Genomic DNA, 19,777 nt, shown 5'->3' with positions numbered 1-19,777 from the left:
GAATTACTGGCCGGTTACGACGCTTAACCTATAGAGACGGGTTTAGCTTGTGACCGAGTGGTATCAGAGCATGAGTTATACCGCACACACGAATCCATATGAGCTATAGGATGTCCTAGTAAGAATTAGGGACATTACATCTACATGTGTGAGTGTGTATGGCAACTCTTTAAAGAAGAAACTGATAATACGAATATATGAACTCAAATTATAATGAGCTAAATGTGAATGGAAAGAACTATTGCCTCTGTTTACTCTTGTTTTGTGTACCTATAGCAATGGAAAATACAAGAAGTGATGGTATGGAGGAATCTTTTAAAGCCCGAATGAGCTGAATGGAACAAATGCTTACAGCCTTAACAGAATCTCTGAGGCAACAACCTTTGCCCCCTCTGCCTTTGCCGATGCAAGTTGAACTGGATAACAATGACATTATTAACCTAACTCAGAAGTTTGTGAAGATGAAACTACCAACTTTCCTAGGTGGCATGGAACCGTTAAGGGCAGAAACATGGCTACTTGAAATGGAAAAGCTATTCGAAGTGTTTCCTTACTCCATAACTCAGAAAGTGCTCTTGGCCACCTACACCTTTAAAGATGAAGCCCGAAGATGGTGGTTGCTGTTCCGAAATGACAATGGAAACATGACATGGGTTCAATTCAAGGAGATCTTTTATGACAAGTACTTCCCTCAACGCTTTCGAGATTGAAAGGTTTCTGAATTCCGAGAACTCAAATAGGGCATCATTTCAGTAGCAGAGTATGAGGCCAAGTTCACTAAATTGGCCAAGTTTGCTCCACACATGGTGGACATTGATTACAAAAAGGCACAAAAGTTTGAAGGAGGCTTGACTTTGGAAGTGTTCGACTAGGTTAACGTTTTGAAATTGCTTACGTATGCGGATGTGCTTGATCGAGCCCTAATGGCAAAAGCCAACCTAGCAGCTATGAAACAAACCAAGGCCCCAGTAACAACGGAATGGAAAGGTTAAAGGTCTGGGTACCGATTTAGAAAGGGTAACTCTTTTGTAAGCAAGAAGCAAAATACAAGGTCTACAAGTAGCTCAAGTTAGAGTAGTGGGTCTATTCCAGTTTGTCCTGATTGTGGAAGGAACCACAGAGGAGTGTGTTACCATGCATCCGGTGCTTGTTTTCGATGTGGCAAGACAAGCCATGTAGTGAAAGATTGTCTACTTAGGTCCGATAATGCGAACCATCCTAAGGTAAGTAACAAATACGAAAGCAAATACGAAAGCAAACACTGGAAGAGAAAACCTAAGACAAGGCCGAGTTTTTGCACTACTACCTGGTGTTGTGCAGAACATTGAAGCTATGGTGTCAAGTATAATTTCCATCTGTGCCCAAAAATACATGTGTTAATTGATTCCGGTTCTACACATTCCTTTGTATCGCATGCTTTTTCACGGAAATTGACTCGACCATTAGAACCTATGAACTATTTACTATCTGTATCTACGCCATCTGGAGGTTCTATGATGTGTGCTTATGTTTATCTGGCATATGATATTGTGATTGGTGATGTGACGTTGTATGTTGATTTGTTGCCATTGGGTATTAATTATTTTGACTGCATACTTGGTATGGATTGGCTGACGAAGTATTGTGCAACTATTGACTGTGTAAATAAAACTATGGTGTTTCAACCACGTAGTGTACCTGAGTTTGTATTTGTTGGGAATAGGGTAATTCCCCCACCATACTTGATTTCTTTTGTGAAAGCTAGAAAATTGTTGAGAAAGGGTGCTAAGGTTACTTGTGTTGTGTTTTGAATGTGACTTCTGATAGTCCTAAGGTAGAGAACACCCCCATAGTTAATGAATTTCTCGATGTCTTTCCGAATGATTTGCCTGGGGACTTAATTGATAGGGAAATTGAGTTTACTATTGATATTGTTCCTAGAACACAACCTATTTCAAAAACCGCATATCGAATGCAACCTCTGAACTAAAAAATTGAAAATCCAATTACAAGAATTGTTAAACAAGAAGTTTATCTGACCCAGCACTTCACACTAGGGTGCTCCTGTTCTGTTGGTCAAAAAGAAAGATGGGTCTTTGACGTTATGTATTGATTATCGAGAATTGAACAAAGTAACTGTCAAGAACAAATATCAACTGCCCCGAATAGATGATTTATTTGACCAACTTCAAGGAGCCCAAGTCTTTTCGAAAATCAACCTTCGATCCAAGTATCACCAATTGAAAGTTAAGGCAGAAGACGTAGAGAAAACTGCATTTAGAACTAGATATGGGCACTATGAGTTTTTGGTAATGCCATTTAGGGTAACGAATGCACCAGCAGCCTTTATGGACCTAATGAATAGAGTGGTTAAACCGTATCTGGATGAATCTGTTGTTGTGTTCATTGATGATATTTTGATTTATTCCAAAAGTATGGAAGATCACGAAAATCACTTAAGAACTGTGTTACAGACTCTGAGAGAAAGGAAATTGTATGCGAAACTCTTCAAATTTACCTAATAGTACTGATGGGTTTCAAATTTATAGTAACGCTTCATATAAAGGTTTGGGATGTTTACTAATGCAAAATGGTAAGGTGATTGCTTTTGCTTCTCATTAACTTTGACCACATGAGAAGAATTATTTGACACATGACCTTGAACTCGTAGTTGTGATTTTTGCTTTGAAAATCTGGCGTCACTATTTGTATGGCATAACTTGTGAAGTGTATACCGATTACAAAAGTTTAAAATATTTCTTTACTTAGAAGGAATTGAACATGAGACAGAGGAGATGGCTCGAGTTGATTAAAGACTATGATTTGCAGATTTTGTAAGATCCAGGGAAAGCAAATACAATTGCAGATGCTTTAAGCCAAAAATCAATGGGAAATTTGTCATGTTTGCTCACTGGTCAGAAAGAGTTGTTATTAGACTTGGAGATGAATGAGATTGAAACTATGTTACGCGAACAGGCAGGATTTTAGTCGCCATCTTTGCCCAGCCTGCAATTATAGAAGACACTAGAGAAAAGCAACTTGAAGATGAGTTTTTGAAGAAAATTGTTGATGAGATTGACTTAAAACCAAGGCTAGGATTTGCATTGGAGAACAATGTGTTGAAACTTCAAGGTAGACTTTGTGTACCAAACCATTCTGAATTGAGGAAACCTGTTATGTCTGAAGCCCACAACTCCAAATTTGCTATGCATCCAGGGAATACAAAGATGTATCAAGACTTGAAACAGAATTTTTGGTGACCTGGAATGAAGAAAAGTATTGCTGACTATATAGCTAGATGTTTGCATTGCCAACAACTTGAAGTCGAACATCAACGAACTGCTGGATTGCTCCAGCTGCTTCTAATACCGGAATGGAAATGAGAGCACATTACTATGGACTTCATTGTGGGATTGCCTCACTTTTCTCGAGGTATGGATTCTATCTAAGTCATAGTTGATCGTTTGACTAAATCTGCTCATTTTCTGCTTATTAAAACTTTTTATAATGCGGACAAGTTAGCTAACATTTATGTGAATGAGATTATGAGATTACACGGTGTGCCAGTATGTATTGTGTCTGACAGAGATTCGAAGTTCGTGTCAAGATTCTAGCAGAGTTTACAACAGGCTTTGGGAACAGAACTGCGACTGAGTAGTGCCTACCACCCACAGATAGACGGCTAATCTGAATGAAACAATCAAACTTTGAAAGATATGTTACGGGTGTGTGTGTTGGACTTCCAAGGGAGTTGTGAGACTTACCTCCCTCTGGCTGAGTTTGTATACAACAACAGTTATCATTCAAGCATTGGAACGGCTCCTTATGAAGCCTTGTATGGTAGAAAGTGCCGGCTAAAGTAGGTGATCGACCATTGTTGGGACCAGAACTTGTGCAAGAAACAACTGAAAAAGTGAAACTAATCCAACAACGTTTGAAGACTGCACAAAGCCGCCAAAAGAATTATGCGGATGTCCGAACAAATGACAGAGAATACGAAGTCGATGAACACGTATTTATTAAAGTAACTCCAATGAAAGGTCAAACACGATTTGGGGTGAAAGGAAAGCAAGCACCCAGATACATAGGCTCGTATGAAGTTTTAGAGAAAATCAACTCAGTAGCATACTCAGTGGCCTTACCTCAAGTTATAGAGAATATGCACAACATTTTTGATGTTTTAATGCTTCAGGATTATTTGAGAGATCCATTACACGTTATTAAGTGGACACATACTTTTGAAGGAATACTACACATATGAAGAACGGCCAATCCAAATTGTTAACCGAAGAATCAAAAGATTGAAAAACAAGAAAATTCCATTAGTGAAAGTTGATTGGTAGAATCATGGTGGAACCTATGTGACATGGGAAACAAAAGAAGATATGCAGAAGAGATACCCTGAGTTGTTTTCTTTGGACCTGATATTCTTCTAAAATGAAGGTAATTCGAGTTTGGAGAACCAAACTCTTTAAGGGGGGAAGACTGTAATAACCCCGACCCAAGATTAACTGTTAAACCATGATTAAGCCATGATTAAGTATGCCTAATACGTAATTAAGATGAAATCCTGAGTTAGTTACATGTGCATTGCATTAATTGTGTTTATAACTGTCAATTGTAAGAATATCTGTTTGTGTTTCTATTTTGTTCTGCGAATTGAAGGCCTCATCGGCATCCAATCACAAAATTGACTTGAATTATGTGTTGGTTGGAATTTTAAGAACATTATGGTAGATGTAATTGAAATTCGATTCAGAACGAAATAATTAGAGTAATTAATGCTCAATTAAGCCTAATTAATGAATTCCTTAATCCAAGCCTAAATAAGGCACTAGTTGACCCTTGTATACATTTTACACTCTCATTTCATCCTTCTTGAGCTACAAACGTGTGAGATAGAGAGAGAGAGAGAGAGAGAGAGAGAGAGAGAGAGACCAAGAGTGAAAGTGAGTTCAACAAGGGAGAAGGGAAGAATTTCTAGGAATCATTGGAGAATTGAAGAGAGCTTAGAAGTTTAAGCCTTTACACTTGTAAATCCAAGGTATAAGGTAAGAATTCAAGCCTTTGGTCTCGCTTTTGAGTTGGTGAGTTCATGAACACAAGAGAATTAAGTTGAAATTGAGCTAGAATGAAGGAGTATAGATCATACCATGCATGCATGTCCAATTTAATCACAATTTAAGTTTAATTTTCAAGAAGTCTCTCATACATGTGTCCATCATACCTTTGTTTTGAGAATTCATCAAGTTTCATGCCATTTTATCTTGCTTGATCATATTTTGGAAGGTTGAATTCATAACAACTCATGCATGCACTACATACATGCAATTCAAGTTTGATTTTGAGCAAATGACATGCTCTTTGGTCTTGATTTCATGAAATGATCTTGAATTCTTAATGTTTTCAAAGTTCAGACTTGTTTTCTTAAGTTTTGGGGCCCAAAGGTTGATTTTAATGGCTTCGAATTTGAGTTTTGAAGCTTGGAAGCAAATCTGGAAATTCTAAAATTCTGCTCCTCCGCTCGAGCAATAGAACCTGCGCTCAATCGATCACTCTGTATTTTAGCACTTTCGCTCAAGCGACCAAAAGTTGGCCCAAGCGTAAAATTCATGCTCCCAGAAGTTTACAAGTTTTTCAGACCGCTCGAGCGACAAGAGTTGCACTTGAGCGAGGACCTCAGTCTCACGCTCGAACGACCGTCGAGCGTGCATCAAACGAAAAAAATCAAGAAACCAATACTTTTGCAAAGTTTATAGACCGCTTGAGCGAAGGAAGTTGCGCTTGAGCAAGACCCCTATTTTTAGTAAAAATGACTAAGTATTTTAAAACTCATTTTGGCATCCTCATTGCATCCTAGGCATTCCTAGGGCACAAATAAGCTATAATAACGAGGATAAGACATAGAAACACACTAACGAAACGCGATAAGTTAAGTATTGTCTGAGTGTGTGTTTCAATCTGTGTATCTGTTATGTTTGTGTAGGTTACGCGTCGTAAGCTATCTGATTTGTCTGCTGTGTTTGTCTGCTTTCGGAGCCATCTGTGAGTAATAACTTAGTAAAGATATGTTCAAATTTATTTAGTTTTCTGTATATTGAATTACGATACGTTTTCTATAATGATAAGTTCTGTACAATGAATGATTGTCCAATTCTGACAATGTACTTGTGGCATCCTTAGTATCCATATGATATCTGTTACCTGTTACCCGATATCAGAGGTTCCATCATGGAACTTAATATGTCTGTTATCTGTTACCCATACCAGAGGCTCAATTATGGAACTCAACATATCTGTTATATGTTACCCAGATCTGAAGATTTCTTTAGGAAACTAGTTATACATAACCACCATCTGTTCTGTATCTGTCTATATCTGTTTGTATCTGTTCTGTTAACGCTATTGGATGTACCACGTATAATTAAGCATGAACTCTAATTTCTACTTATGACTATGAATCTATTTTCGATATGAACTCTGATTTCCGAATCTGATATGGGACATCATTCAATTAAAACCCTTTACTCTGTTATTATTCACTGGCCCCCACTCACTATTTATATTATGTATGTAGGTGATTAGGTGAGTAACCAGGCACAATGATGACCACATGGAGCTTGTTTTTGTTGGCCAACCCTTGTGCCTCCCGAGGAGGTTCCGAAAGTCATGTGGTCATGTTTTGTGAATGTATAAGACCTGTTTTCTTTTGGTATATGAACAAGTTTTTTGTTTATCTGTACTTTGGGCTAAGTCCCCTTTTGATTTTCTTTGGTGTAAATGGGTGATGTAAGACTACCATATCTATGACGTCACATGTACATATATGAGTTTTTGAAAATTCTATCCCATGTACGTTAGCACAACTCAATGGACTATGATTGTTTTTATATATATTTGCTTTCGCAGCCCCTTAATATGTGATAGACTGTACAAAGGCCTTTGATAATCCAAGGGTTACTAGCCGATTACGACGCTTAACCTATAGAGGCAGGTTTGGGTCATGACAATAGGTGAGCAGCAGGATTCCTAGCCCCAGCTCCATTGATTTGTGAGAAACTGAGTTTTGAGGAGTCAACCAAGGTCGCCTCACGCAAGAGGCTTTTGATTTCCTTTTTGTTTCTTTTGTGGTCATATATGACCAAGTTTATAACCTTGGTTTTTGTTAATACTGACTTTTGAATGATCCTGGACTTTTGTAATGCCACGTATGCACGGCTCATTGGACAATCTTTACAAGTTTTGCTTCCGCATTTTGGCCCCCTATTATTAAATACGATTTTCTTTCTGATTGAGGTCATAGGTAATCTCATGATTACTGGCCGATTATGACTCTAATCCATAGGGATGGGTTTGGTCATAACAAAGTGGTATCAGAGCACGAGTAATAACTCACACAATTGTCCAAATGAGTAATAGAGTGTCTAGAAAAGATCTACGTTGCATTCATATGATAAATATATGCTTTAACACATTGAGATTATGCTAAAGTGATTTGGAATATGCAGCTACATGACATATATTGTTGCCAAATTGTACATATATGCCCTTTTTGTACATGAATATTGTGTATACTTTCTGTATGAATTATAATGCAAGTCTCATTAGATAATGATGAAAACGAGAGCCGATGAGTAGAAGAATCCTCTACTGCTCGGCTAGACCGAATGAAGAGAATGATGCAAGACGTGGCAAAAACACTGAGGCAATAACAGCAGTGGCAACAGCAATGGCAACAACCACCACCCCCGCCTTCGGTACGACCTATGCCAGATTTGCAAAATGATGACCAAACAATAGCTCTCATCAAAGAATTCAAGAAAATGGTGGAATGAAGCCACCATAGTTTCATGGGGATGTAAACCCACCGAAAGCAAAGCTTGGGTCCTTCGCATTGAAAAGTTATTCGAAGTACTCCCATGCCTTGAGACACAAAAAGTACAATTAGCCACCTTTACACTGGAAGATGAAGCAAGAAGTTGGTGGATGCTAATTCAAGATGATAACAAGGGTATAGACCGGACACAATTTCTTGTACTCTTTTATGATAAATATTTTCTACAATGTGTTTACGATAGGAAGGTGTTTGAATTCGAAGGATTGAAGGAAGGCAATATGACTGTAGCTGAGTATGAGGCCAAGTTCACTGAATTGGCTAGATTTGCTCCATACATGGTTGACACCAAATGTAAAAAGGCAAGAAAGTTTGAGAGTGGTCTTCGCAATGACATTTTGGAAAGGGTGAATGTATTAAAACTGCCCACTTATGTAGATGTGCTAGATCGAGCATTGATATAAAAAACTAACATGGCCAATCAGCGTAAACCACCAATTGACTGGAAGACTAAGAGACAGGGCTTTTTTTTTTTCAAAGAAGAGATTATCAAAAAAGCAAAATACGAGATCTCCAGCACTTCGGGCTCCACCAGAGATATGGCACCAACTTGTACTCAATGTGGTAAGAAACATCGTGGGTTTTGTTACCATATTTCCGGGGCTTGTTACAAATGTGGTGAAATGGGGCATATGGCAAGGGATTGCACCCAAACCAAGCAACAAAAAAGTGGGAAACTGGCTGCTAGTTCGACCAAATCCATCCCAAAATTGGGTAACACTACGAGGTCTGCTACTACTAGAGACACAATAGGACGAGGGAAGGTCTTTGCACTTGTCCTAGGTGACGCGCAAAATACTGAAGTTGTTGTCTCAGGTACTATCTCTATATGCAATCAAGATGCTTTTGAGTTAATTGATTTCTAATCAACACATTCCTTTGTGTCCACTATATTTGCATCTAGATTGACTAGACCCCTAGAGTCATTACCATATTTGTTATGTGTCCTTCTGGGGAATCTGTATTGTGTACATTTGTGCATCATGTTTGTGATATGCAAGTTGGCAGTGCTACCTTGTATGTGAATTTGTTACCCTTGGACATTAGGCACTTTGATGTAATTCTAAGTATGGATTGGTTGTCTAAATACTATGCCACTATCAACTGTGTAACAAAAGGAGTTGTGTTTAGACCACCAGGACATGTTGAATTTGAATTTGTGCGTAATGGGGTAGTGCCTCCACCTTATCTGATTTTAGCAATGAAAGCATGCAAACTGCTTAGGAAAGGATGTCAGGGTTATTTATGTAGTATCTTGACTGAACAATCTATGAATATTGAAATGGATAGTATTCCTATTGTTTGAGAATTTCTGCATGTATTTCCTGATGAACTACTATGGGAATTAGTTGACAGAGAAATAGAGTTTACCATTGATGTTGTCCTAGGCACCCAACCTATCTCAAAAACCCCATATAGAATGTTTGCTGCTGAAATGAAAGAACTAAAAGAACAATTGCAGGACATACTTGACAAAGGGTTTATCCGACCATGTACTTCGGCATGGGGCGTACCAGTGTTATTTGTAAAGAAAAAAGACGGAACCTTACATTTGTGCATTGACTACCGAGAATTAAATAAGGTAACGATTAAGAACAAATATCCATTGTCCCGAATTGATGATTTATTTGATCAATTACAGGGTTCACAAGTTTTTTCAAAAATTGATTTGAGATCCAGATACCACCAGTTGAAGGTGAAGACAAAAGATGTTGAGAAAACAGCATTTAGAATGAGGTATGGTCACTACAAATTTCTTGTTATGCCATTTAGAATGACTAAAGCACCTACAGCATTTATGGACCTTATGAACTGGATTTTCAAAACTTACCTTGATGAATTTGTTGTGGTTTTTATTGATGATATTCTGATATATTCAAATAGTAGACTTAAACACGAACAACATCCGAAAACTGTCCTGCAAACACTTAGAGAAAAGAAGTTATTTGCTAAATTAAAGAAATGTGAATTTTGGTTGGATGAGGTTGTTTTCTTAGGGCATGTCATCAACAAAGAGGGGATTTCAGTAGACCCACAGAAAATAGAGGCAATTGTGAACTGGCCTGCTCTAACAAATATAACAAAAGTCCGTAGTTTCATGGGTTTAGCTGGGTACTATAGAAGATTTGTGAAATATTTTTCAAAAATAGCTGTACCTCTTACCCAACTTACACGCAAAGGACAACCATTTGAATGGAATGATGAATAAGAATCTGCCTTCGAAGAACTGAAAACAAGATTGACTACTACACCAGTGTTGACATTGCCCACAAGTACGGAAAACTTTGTGATTTATAGTGATGCATTTTATAAGGGTGTAGGTTGTTTGTTAATGCAAGAAGGATGGGTAATTTCTTATGCCTCTTGACAATTGAGACCACACAAAAAAAACTACCCAACACATGACCTGGAATTGGCCGCAGTTGTGTTTGCCTTGAAAATTTGGCAGCATTACTTGTATGGAGCGAAATATGAAGTTTACACGGATCACAAAAGTTTGAAGTACTTCTTTACTCAAAAAGAATTGAATATACGGCAAAAAAGATGGCTTGAACTAATAAAAGATTATGACCTTCAGATTTAGTATCACCCTAGGAAAGCCAATAAAGTTGTTAATGCCTTGAGCAAAAAGTCAACTGGGAGCTTAACTTGCCTACATACTGAACAGAAGAAAATCCTGCAAGATTTTGAGAAATCCGAGATTGAAGTAGTATTGCATGAGCAAAGTGGATTGATAGCTGCCATTGTGGCCCAACCGGCAATCAGTGATGAGATTAAGCATAGGAAAAAAGATGATGAATTCCTCAAGAAGATAATTGATGAATTTGAGGCAAATCTGAAACTGGGGTATAGTGTTGCAAATGAAGTATTGAAATTCCAAGGCGAATTATGTGTTCCGAATATCCCTAAGTTAAAGAGGAGAATTCTCGATGAATCTCATAAATCGATGTTTGCTATGCATCCGGGTAACAACAAGATGTATCAGTACTTGAAATAGAGTTACTGGTGGCCGAATATGAAACGTGAAATTACAGAATATGTGCCTAAATGTCTTCAGTGTCAGCAAGTTAAGGCTGAACACTAGAAACCAGCAGGTCTACTTCAACCTCTCCCTATTCTGGAATGGAAGTGGGAACACATAACCATGGACTTTGTTGTTCAGTGTCAGCAAGTTAAGGCTGAACACTAGAAACCAGCAGGTCTACTTCAACCTCTCCCTATTCTGGAATGGAAGTGGGAACACATAATCATGGACTTTGTTGTTGGCCTACCTCAGATACCCAGAGGTATGGATTCTGTTTGGTTTATAGTTGATAGACTAACTAAATCTACACATTTCCTGCCTGTGAAAACCACATATGATGCATATAGATTAGCCATTATTTATGTTGATGAGATTGTTTGTTTGCATGGAGTTCTGGTGTCTATCATGTCGGATAGAGATCCAAAATTTGTATCTAGATTATGGAAAAGTCTTCAAGCGACAATGGGAACAGAGCTGAGGTTTAGTACAACATTCCATCCACAAACTAATGGACAATCGGAACGGGCTATACAAACTCTAGAAGATATGCTCAGAATGTGTGCTTTGGATTTTCAAAGAAGTTGGGAGACTTACCTACCATTGGCTGAATTTGTATATAATAACAGTTTCCACTCCAGTATTGGTATGGCACCATATGAAGCTTTGTATGTCCGAAAATGTAAATCTCTAATATGCTGGACTAAAGTTGGGGATAGGGTCTTGCTTGAACCTAAACTTGTGCAAACAACTACCGATAAAATCAAAGTCATTCAACAAAGGCTTAAGACAGCACAGAGCCGACAAAAGAGTTATCCGGATGCTAGAAGAAGGCCTCTTGAGTATGAGGTCGATGATCAGGTGTTTATTCGTGTAAATCCAATGAAATGCCAATTAAGATTTGCTAAAAAGGGTAAATTATCACCTCATTACATTGGATCATTTCAAATTCTAGAAAGGCCTGGTCTAGTTGCGTATAGAGTTGATTTGCCGCCAAGAATAGAACAAATGCACAACGTATTCCACATATCAATGTTGAGGGGCTATCTCCGAGATCCGTTCCATGTAATTAATTATCACCGAATAGCACTTGATGAAAATACAAAGTATAGGGAATGGCCAGAATGGATCATTGACCGACAATAAAGCAACTAAGAAATAAATCCATTCCAATGGTGAGCGTGGAATGGAAAGAACATTATGGAAGGGATGCCACGTAGGAGAAAGAAGAAGAGATGCGACAACACTACCCACATTTGTTTCCGACAGAAGGTAACATAAGTTTAGAGGACCAAACTTTCTAAAGAGGGGAAGAATATGATAACCCCATTCTGTGATATACTATTAATTGTTAATTATACTTGTAATTATGTGCTTGATGTGAATTTAGATGCTAAATATGTGATTGTGTGTAGTCTTGAATTCACATCTGTCGACCGTAGGAAAATCTGTTTAGTATGCTAGTACAAACTGAAATTGAGGGTTGTAGAAGTGTCAGAAACCAAAATTGATTGTACCATTGTGATTAACATGATTTTTAGAGCCCTTGGTGAAATTTAATTAAAAATTGATTCGAATCAAAATAATTAGATTAATTTGATTTAATTAAGACTATTTGATTAAGCCTAAACTTTGATTAGTCAATATGATCAATAAGACCTATATATGTGCTAATAAGGGGCTTGGCTTATATCTTTGAGCTCAAAAATTTGTCAAGAGAGTTTTAGAGAGAGAGAGAGAGAGAGGGGGCCAAATTCTTCAAGAATTGAATTAGAAGTTAAAGATTTGGGAAGTTAGACTCAAGAATTGCTAGAGTTGGAAGGATTGAAGGCTCCAAGTGAATATTTGAACTTTAATTCATGAGCTTAAGTCCATAATCATGTGTATTCAAGAAGAATTGGTGAATTAATGTAGGATACATGCTTAACATGAAGAATTGGGTGCCAAATCACACATGCATGCATAATTTTGTTGAGCTTCATGATTTTGAGCATCATTTGTACCATTTGAAATGGAATTAGAGTCAATATTTCACATGCATGAATAATCCATGAAGTTATGAAGCATGGTTGCATGAGTTTTGAAATTGACAAGAAGAATTTGAAATGATTAGGGAAGTGGGCCATGCTTTTGGACAATTGGTTTCAAATTACCTATGTTTTCATGTTATATAATGTTTTTCCATGTCTTTGGTATCAAATTGCAAGCTTTGAGCCTTTAGAAACAAGTTTTGAACTTCAAACAAAATTCTGGAAATTCCAGAATTCGACCTGTCCACTTGAGCGAAGAAAGTGTTGCTCGAGCTTAAAAATCAAGCTCCTAGAAGTTTGCAAAGAATTGCACGATAGCTCGAGCGCACCTTGTTTTGCATGGCTTATCGCTCGAGCGACAGAAGTCTCGCTCGAGCATAAAAATCATGCAACTAGTACTTTTACAGAGTTTTACAAACCGCTCGAGCGACCAAAGCTGCACTCAAGTAGAGTTGCCTTGTTTCAGAAACTTTTGAAAAGCTGTTTTATGTTCCAATTTACGTTCTCTTTCATTTTTGAGTATTCTTAGGCACACATTGGGCACCTAAATGAATTAAAGGACACAAAAGAAGCCTAAAAAAGTTAAGTAAACTAAAGAACAAATTGAATTGTATTATGACCCAATGTGTTATGAATTATATAGGACCTAGTGCAAGGACGAATCAAGCATCAGAACACTGTGAGTAATATCTTCGTAAAGATATTTTTGTGTATGCATTATTTTCTAAATGTTACCTATGTGGTAATTTTCTAAACTTCTGAATTGGCACTATCAATGAGTATTCTATCCGCTTGATTCGTAATGAGATATGTGAAGTGATTGGTATATGAATATGACATGGGCCCAAGGCCATTCGATTTACTTGATAAGGATATAGATTGGGCCTAAGGCCATTTTGTATGATTGTTAAATGGGCCAAAGGCCGTTTTGAATAAGGAATTGGTTGGACCTAAGGTCGTTTTGAATACGAAGGTGGACATGATCATGGATCTAAAAGTGAGCACAAATGTGAATATGAAATGTTGGACCCAAGGTCATTTTGTATAGAAACTAAACCCAAGATCGTTTTGCATACAATGGACCCAAGGTCGTTTTGCATATAAACTGGACCTAAGGTCATTTTGCACATAATGGACCCAAGGTCATTTTGTATTTGGATATGACATATTGGACCGAAGGTCATTTTGTGTTGATAATGATTAACAAGCATAGTTTATGGATTATGATTTGATAAATCTCATTCATGAGCTCCTTTACTTTGGTATTATTCACTAGGCATTAGCTCACTCTTTATTTATATGTAATCTCATGATTATTGGCCGGTTATGACTCTAATCCATAAGGGTGGGTTTGGGTCATGACATAGGGGGTCGGGTCCCAAGGTCAAGAGTGATCCTATGCTATACAATCTCAGGATTAATTCCAAGCATGTCGTCGTAGGACCATGCAAAAATATTTTTTGAAATCTTTTAATAAAGGGACTAGTCACTCGTGCTCCTCTGAAGACAATGTAGAACCAATCTGGACTAAGCCAGGATCCTTCTCAGTACCCACATTAACAGGCATGATCTTATCCATCAAGGGCTTAACACACCTATCTTCCTCTCAGTCGATCAAATTTTACAGATCTCGAGGAATTCCTTCCTCTTCGTTTTTATCAAAGTTTTGGAAAATTTTTTTTGAAATTTTTGGTCAATGCAATGATTTAAAGGGATTGAGTAAGTAGGCAATAATTACTGCATCTTTCATTCAAAACTTCTAGCTCAATGGTTGAAACAAACTCGAAAGAAAGTAAAAAAGACAAACAGGATAGTAATGTCCAGGTTATCACCCCCGAAATCACTAGACTCTGACTCACAAGACTAACTCAATCCTAATTCCAGCTCCACGGACTTGGCAGAATCAGATTCAACACCCAATTCAAAAAGTAAAATGAAAGCATTTTCAAATTGCTAATTACAGTGCATGCCATCCACCATGTCTAGAATAAAATTTGTGCAATCAGCAGGTGGTCCATCCCCGATCACAAAAATGATCACAATATCTCCCCGACTTTATTGGTCCCACGCTAGTTTCAAGATCTATCACAAATTCAGCCAATGTCAGACCTAGAACTTCTCTAGTGCTTCTTTTCTAAATGATCAATCCATGGATTAAGAAAACCATAAAGAGGTAAGTGCATACTCGTGAGACTATCTACCATAATATCTAGTTTTGGTTCCAAATCATCTGTCACCACGGTGTTTTGGGGGGTTTTGGCCGGAATCGAGGTGCATATATCATAAATAAATCAACGCTCTTTGGAATAAGCACCTTGGGTTTGGGTAGATAGAAAGGTGTGATGTATACGTTGGGGTTGAAAGTAGGTGGTAGTGTATGGATGAGGTTGAGATGGGAAAACAGTGGGGCTTGGTCATGGGATAGAAATAGGTTGGTGGTAACCTTGGCTCTTTGGGGTTGAGACGGAGCTATGGTTTTGTTGTCGATAAGATCTTGAATCGTATGGCGTAAGCGAAAACAACGATCAAGCTCATGACCATGTTGTTGGTAAAAGGCATAGTATTTATTAGAGTCATGTCTGGCTGGTAGAATATCAAGAAGAGGTAGGGGATCAAGGAGCTTGAGGTGCCCTATTTTCTACTAAGATTTCCATAGCGTGAGTTGGAGACATGTGGAGTAGATGGAAGGGTTTATTTGGGGGTCAGGTTGACTTAGCAATTTGTGGGCTAGCGTTGGCAAAGGGATTAGTTGTTTTGGCAGTGGTGGCAATGATTGTGTTGACTTTTGAAGGTATAGAATTGGTAACTGTGCTACTACTGGGAGTAGCATGGGAACTATGAGTAAATATTTTTCTCACAGGCTCAATTCCTTCGATAATGATTCCTTGTTTGACAGCATCCTCAATTTGAACCCCAATCTTATGGAGGTCCTTGAATTTGAAGAGTATGAGAACCATCATCTTCTACAATAATCTTCTATACAGATTTCTGACAACCACGCAGACTTGATCTTTTTCCGAGGGCCAGTTTGTGTAGACCGCCTCGAGAACTCCCGCTCTCCACGCGCGAGGGCACGAATTTGTTTTGTTCTCTAGCTACTACGTTTCGGACTCATGTCATGGTTCTGAATCTAATCTCACAAAGTGCAATGTGAGACCGATAAATCACCAAAGAGTCCAAATCCGACAAATCATTTTGGAAAACTGATTTTTATAAAGAAGTGCCAAACATGGACTGCTTTGCCAGATACAGAGTCGCCACATAAATGTTTTTTTTATTTTGGAGAAATTTAGGAAACCCTGACTCGTGCCTAAGGCCACGTGTCTGTCATCACCAAAGTTGCCTCGGCTCGGGAACTTGGGTACGAGAGGGAAAGGTCATGCAATGAGCACCCCCGCTCGCCTGATTAAAGATCGGCCTTTACTAAGCATGATATGTTGTTTTTGAAAACACATGTGTTCTTATTCTAGTTATTAACCTAGAATTACTATGTGATGCGCGCAGCATACAAGTATAGACTAGATCACCTAAGTGGGAACAAAACATTGCATGTTCATTTGTTTTTAAAAAACGGTTTGAAATTTGCTACTCGCAAGTAGGCTAAGACAAGGATTTCAATAAATTGTTCCAATTCAACCAATCCAACCTTCACCCACAGGCATTCAGGCAGTTAATCAACTATGCAATTAGCCTCATGGCAAGCATGCTTTCATGGCAATCAATAACACACATGCAGTATGCTAAAGCGTAAACACTCACAGTGTACTCTGAGCCAAAACAAAAAACTAGTTAGAAATCATGCATGATCCTAGTTCATGTTAAGATGGCTAATGCAACACACGCGAAAATGCAGTTAAAATAGACTCGGCTATTCTAAGATGGCATGTGAATGCAACTTGATACACGTATTCAAATTGGAACTGAAATACAATGCAGTTAATATGATGCGCCGAGCCTGGTGCATGCAAGACAAAATGAATGATACACGCATGCGAGCATAAAGTACGCTAATCGAAATATGCCCTAAAACTAACCATCGAAAGCTGGTAAGTAAATGGGAGAAAGAAATGGGGGTTGGAAGACATGCATCACACGTACGCACACTTATTACAACAGTTGGCCCTCTCGACGGAGGGTCTGAATAATGAGCTAACTAGCTAATCTAAGCTAATTAAACTAATTATTACATCACAAAAACTGAATAACTAGCTACCACTAATTATTACAAAACAAGCTAATTAACTAACAGTTAACTAACTAGCTAATCAAATACAAATAAGCAGCTAAATGCATTAACTACTTAGGTACAGAACCAAAGCATAAACTAGCTAAGGAAAGCAGTAAAAAGAGGTCCTCGGGATAAGGAGCGCATGCATGCTCGGTCGCCTCATTTGGAAATCCATCGCAATGCCCCGATTTGCCTCTGTTTGCAACTGTTCTCAGAACCTTGCACCAAGCTCCAGAAAGCTTCTAACTCACCTTGGGGACCTGTGGGAGGGCTACCGACCACCTAGGGGTGTTTCCAGCCACTGGCCAACCACTTTCCATTGCTGCAGACCAGAAAAAGTGATCGGCCAGCTAGTTTTTCTGGTTAGCCAACCAGTTTTGCTGCACTTCTCTAGTTTGCTGCAACAGAGAGCAAGAAAGGGCATGGCAATGTATTTGCGAGGTATGTGTGCACAACCACCCTCCCTATCATTTCATAAGCTCAAGGGAGTGTGGTTCTCGACCCTTGGGCCACCAATCACGCATCTCGATGCATGATGGCCGAGAAGTCAAATTGCACAATTCAATGTAAAATGAATGCACACATAAACACATAAAGCCTAGAACTCTATCATGTATGATCAAGAGCGTCGGCGACCGAGAATTGAGGCACGTTTCATCACTTCAAGTATGAAACGTCCCTCGTTTCTTGTGTTTGGACTAACACCTAATCCAAACAAATGCAACAACAATATGCATAACACAATGCAATGTAACATGGCATACACAATGCAATCAACAACATGGCATACACAATGCAAACAACAACATGGCATACTCAATGCAATGTGACATGATCAACTTAACAAAACTAATGACATGCAAACAATGCTAATGCAACTTGAGCATGCTGTCAAGGTTAATGCATGCATACACAATGCAAGGCAACATAAGCATGCAACAACATGATGCAATGTAACAACATTCACATAACATGCTCGATGGACTTAAACCAAAATGGACAGACTTCAGTCATGCCCAAATCAGTGGCCATAATGCTAAGGAATGAAAGCATGAAATGCAAGGAAATGCATGCACATGCATTGGCCCATCAACTAGGCCTAAAAGCACAACTCTCAAGAGTGCTCAAGGAGTGACAAATGTGGAAGTGTAAAAACACTATACGCACTGAAATTAAGTAAGAAATGATGCCAAATCATTCAAACAACACAAATAAGGCACGCAAGAGTCCTTAAGGCACAAAGCTAGTAAAGAGGACTACAAAGGGGACATGCAATACATGGCACAAATGCATGAACCAATCATGGACAGAGCTCAATAGGTCTAAACAAAGACCAAAATATGCTGAGATGGGAGATCAAGGACCTAGGCAAGATGGCATACATGCTAGGCCACAAACAAGACAACAATGGACAACCCTTGGAGGCATTCAAAGAGTGAAAGAAATGGGAACATGGCAGTCCTATATGCTCTGAAATGTCATGATAAATGATGCCAAATCATGTACACAACACAAATGAAGCATGCTATGGTGCTCAAAACTCAAAGCTAGCATAGGCACTTGCACTATAGCTATACAAAACATAAAGCATATGGTTGAGGCAACCCAAAATAGTCCTATAACATGTCAAAATGAGTCTAAAACATGCATGTAAGGAAGCCAAAACAAGCTAGCATGAAGGGCATAAGGCATGATGCATACAAGGCCCAAAGGGAGGATTACACTACACCTACTAAGACCAAGCATGAGATGACTTAACCAACAAAAATCAGAGTTATATCATGGCAAAATAACCCCAAAAACACACTGAAATGATAGCTCGCAAGCTTAGGCATGAAGGCATACACAATGGCTCATGTTAAGGGCATAAAACACAACCTCTCCAAAGCATGGAAAGAGTGAAAGATGTGAATGCGTGACCACACTACATGGACTGAAATCACATAATAAATGTTGCCAAATCATTCAAATAGGCCAAGCAATACATGCTAGTGGACTTGATACACAAACCTAACAATCTAGAATGCACTATAGCTATACAAAGCATGGCATGTATGACCAAAACAACATAAATTAGAGCTAGACCATGCTAAAACATGGATAAAAGCTTCTTAGAGTTAAGCCAAAATCATGCTAGAATGATGGTCTAAAGCATGATACACAAAAGGCTAGTTTGTGGGATTGCATTACAAGTGCATGGAGCATGCAAGGGACCATCAAACCAAGTCAAAACAGATCTAAGGCATGTTAAAACAGCACCAAAAACCTACTGAGATGGACTCAAAACAAGGTAGAATGACATGCTACTTCATAAAGCATACAAGACTAGTTTGTGAAATTTACACTACAAGTGTACTAAGCATGCATGAGGTGACAAAACCAAGTCAAAACAGTGGTATGCCATGCCAAAATTACCCCAAATACATGCTAAGATATGGCCAACATAAGCTTAACAAGCATGCCCAAACATGAGGCAAATGAAGCAAGCATTCAAGACAAAAGGAGATGGGATGACCCTCTCTTATTTGGGACCTCAAAACACCATTTCCACCACTGAAATTCCTCTGAGTTTCAGTGGTGGGAAGGCCAAAAAGAAGTGGTCCCAATAGCTTAAAAGGATGGTT

The 19,777-nt window shown here is 38.5% G+C and overlaps 1 protein-coding gene across 1 annotated transcript; it reads left to right on the top strand.

Moving 5' to 3' along the window:
• Positions 1–335: 335 nt before the first annotated feature.
• Positions 336–8,277, top strand: LOC145797972 (uncharacterized). The gene is made up of 2 exons (XM_082885413.1): positions 336–682; positions 8,058–8,277. The coding sequence occupies exons 1-2, from the start codon at positions 336–338 to the stop codon at positions 8,275–8,277; spliced, it is 567 nt and encodes a 188-aa protein (XP_082741539.1).
• Positions 8,278–19,777: the final 11,500 nt, after the last annotated feature.

This window comes from Camellia sinensis, chromosome 8, assembly GCF_055761805.1.
Source record: "Camellia sinensis isolate YWXY chromosome 8, ASM5576180v1, whole genome shotgun sequence".
NCBI classification, from domain to species: domain Eukaryota; kingdom Viridiplantae; phylum Streptophyta; class Magnoliopsida; order Ericales; family Theaceae; genus Camellia; species Camellia sinensis.
The sequence above is the reverse complement of the archived record's forward strand: the minus strand, read 5'-3'. Positions and strand labels throughout refer to the sequence as shown.

Bases quoted from the DNA above. Each gene is read 5' to 3' on its own strand.
- LOC145797972 (XM_082885413.1), top strand. From the start codon at position 336: ATGGAACAAATGCTTACAGCCTTAACAGAATCTCTGAGGCAACAACCT. The intron at 683-8,057 runs GTACTTCCCTCA...TGTTTACGATAG, and splicing joins AAGGAGATCTTTTATGACAA to GAAGGTGTTTGAATTCGAAG.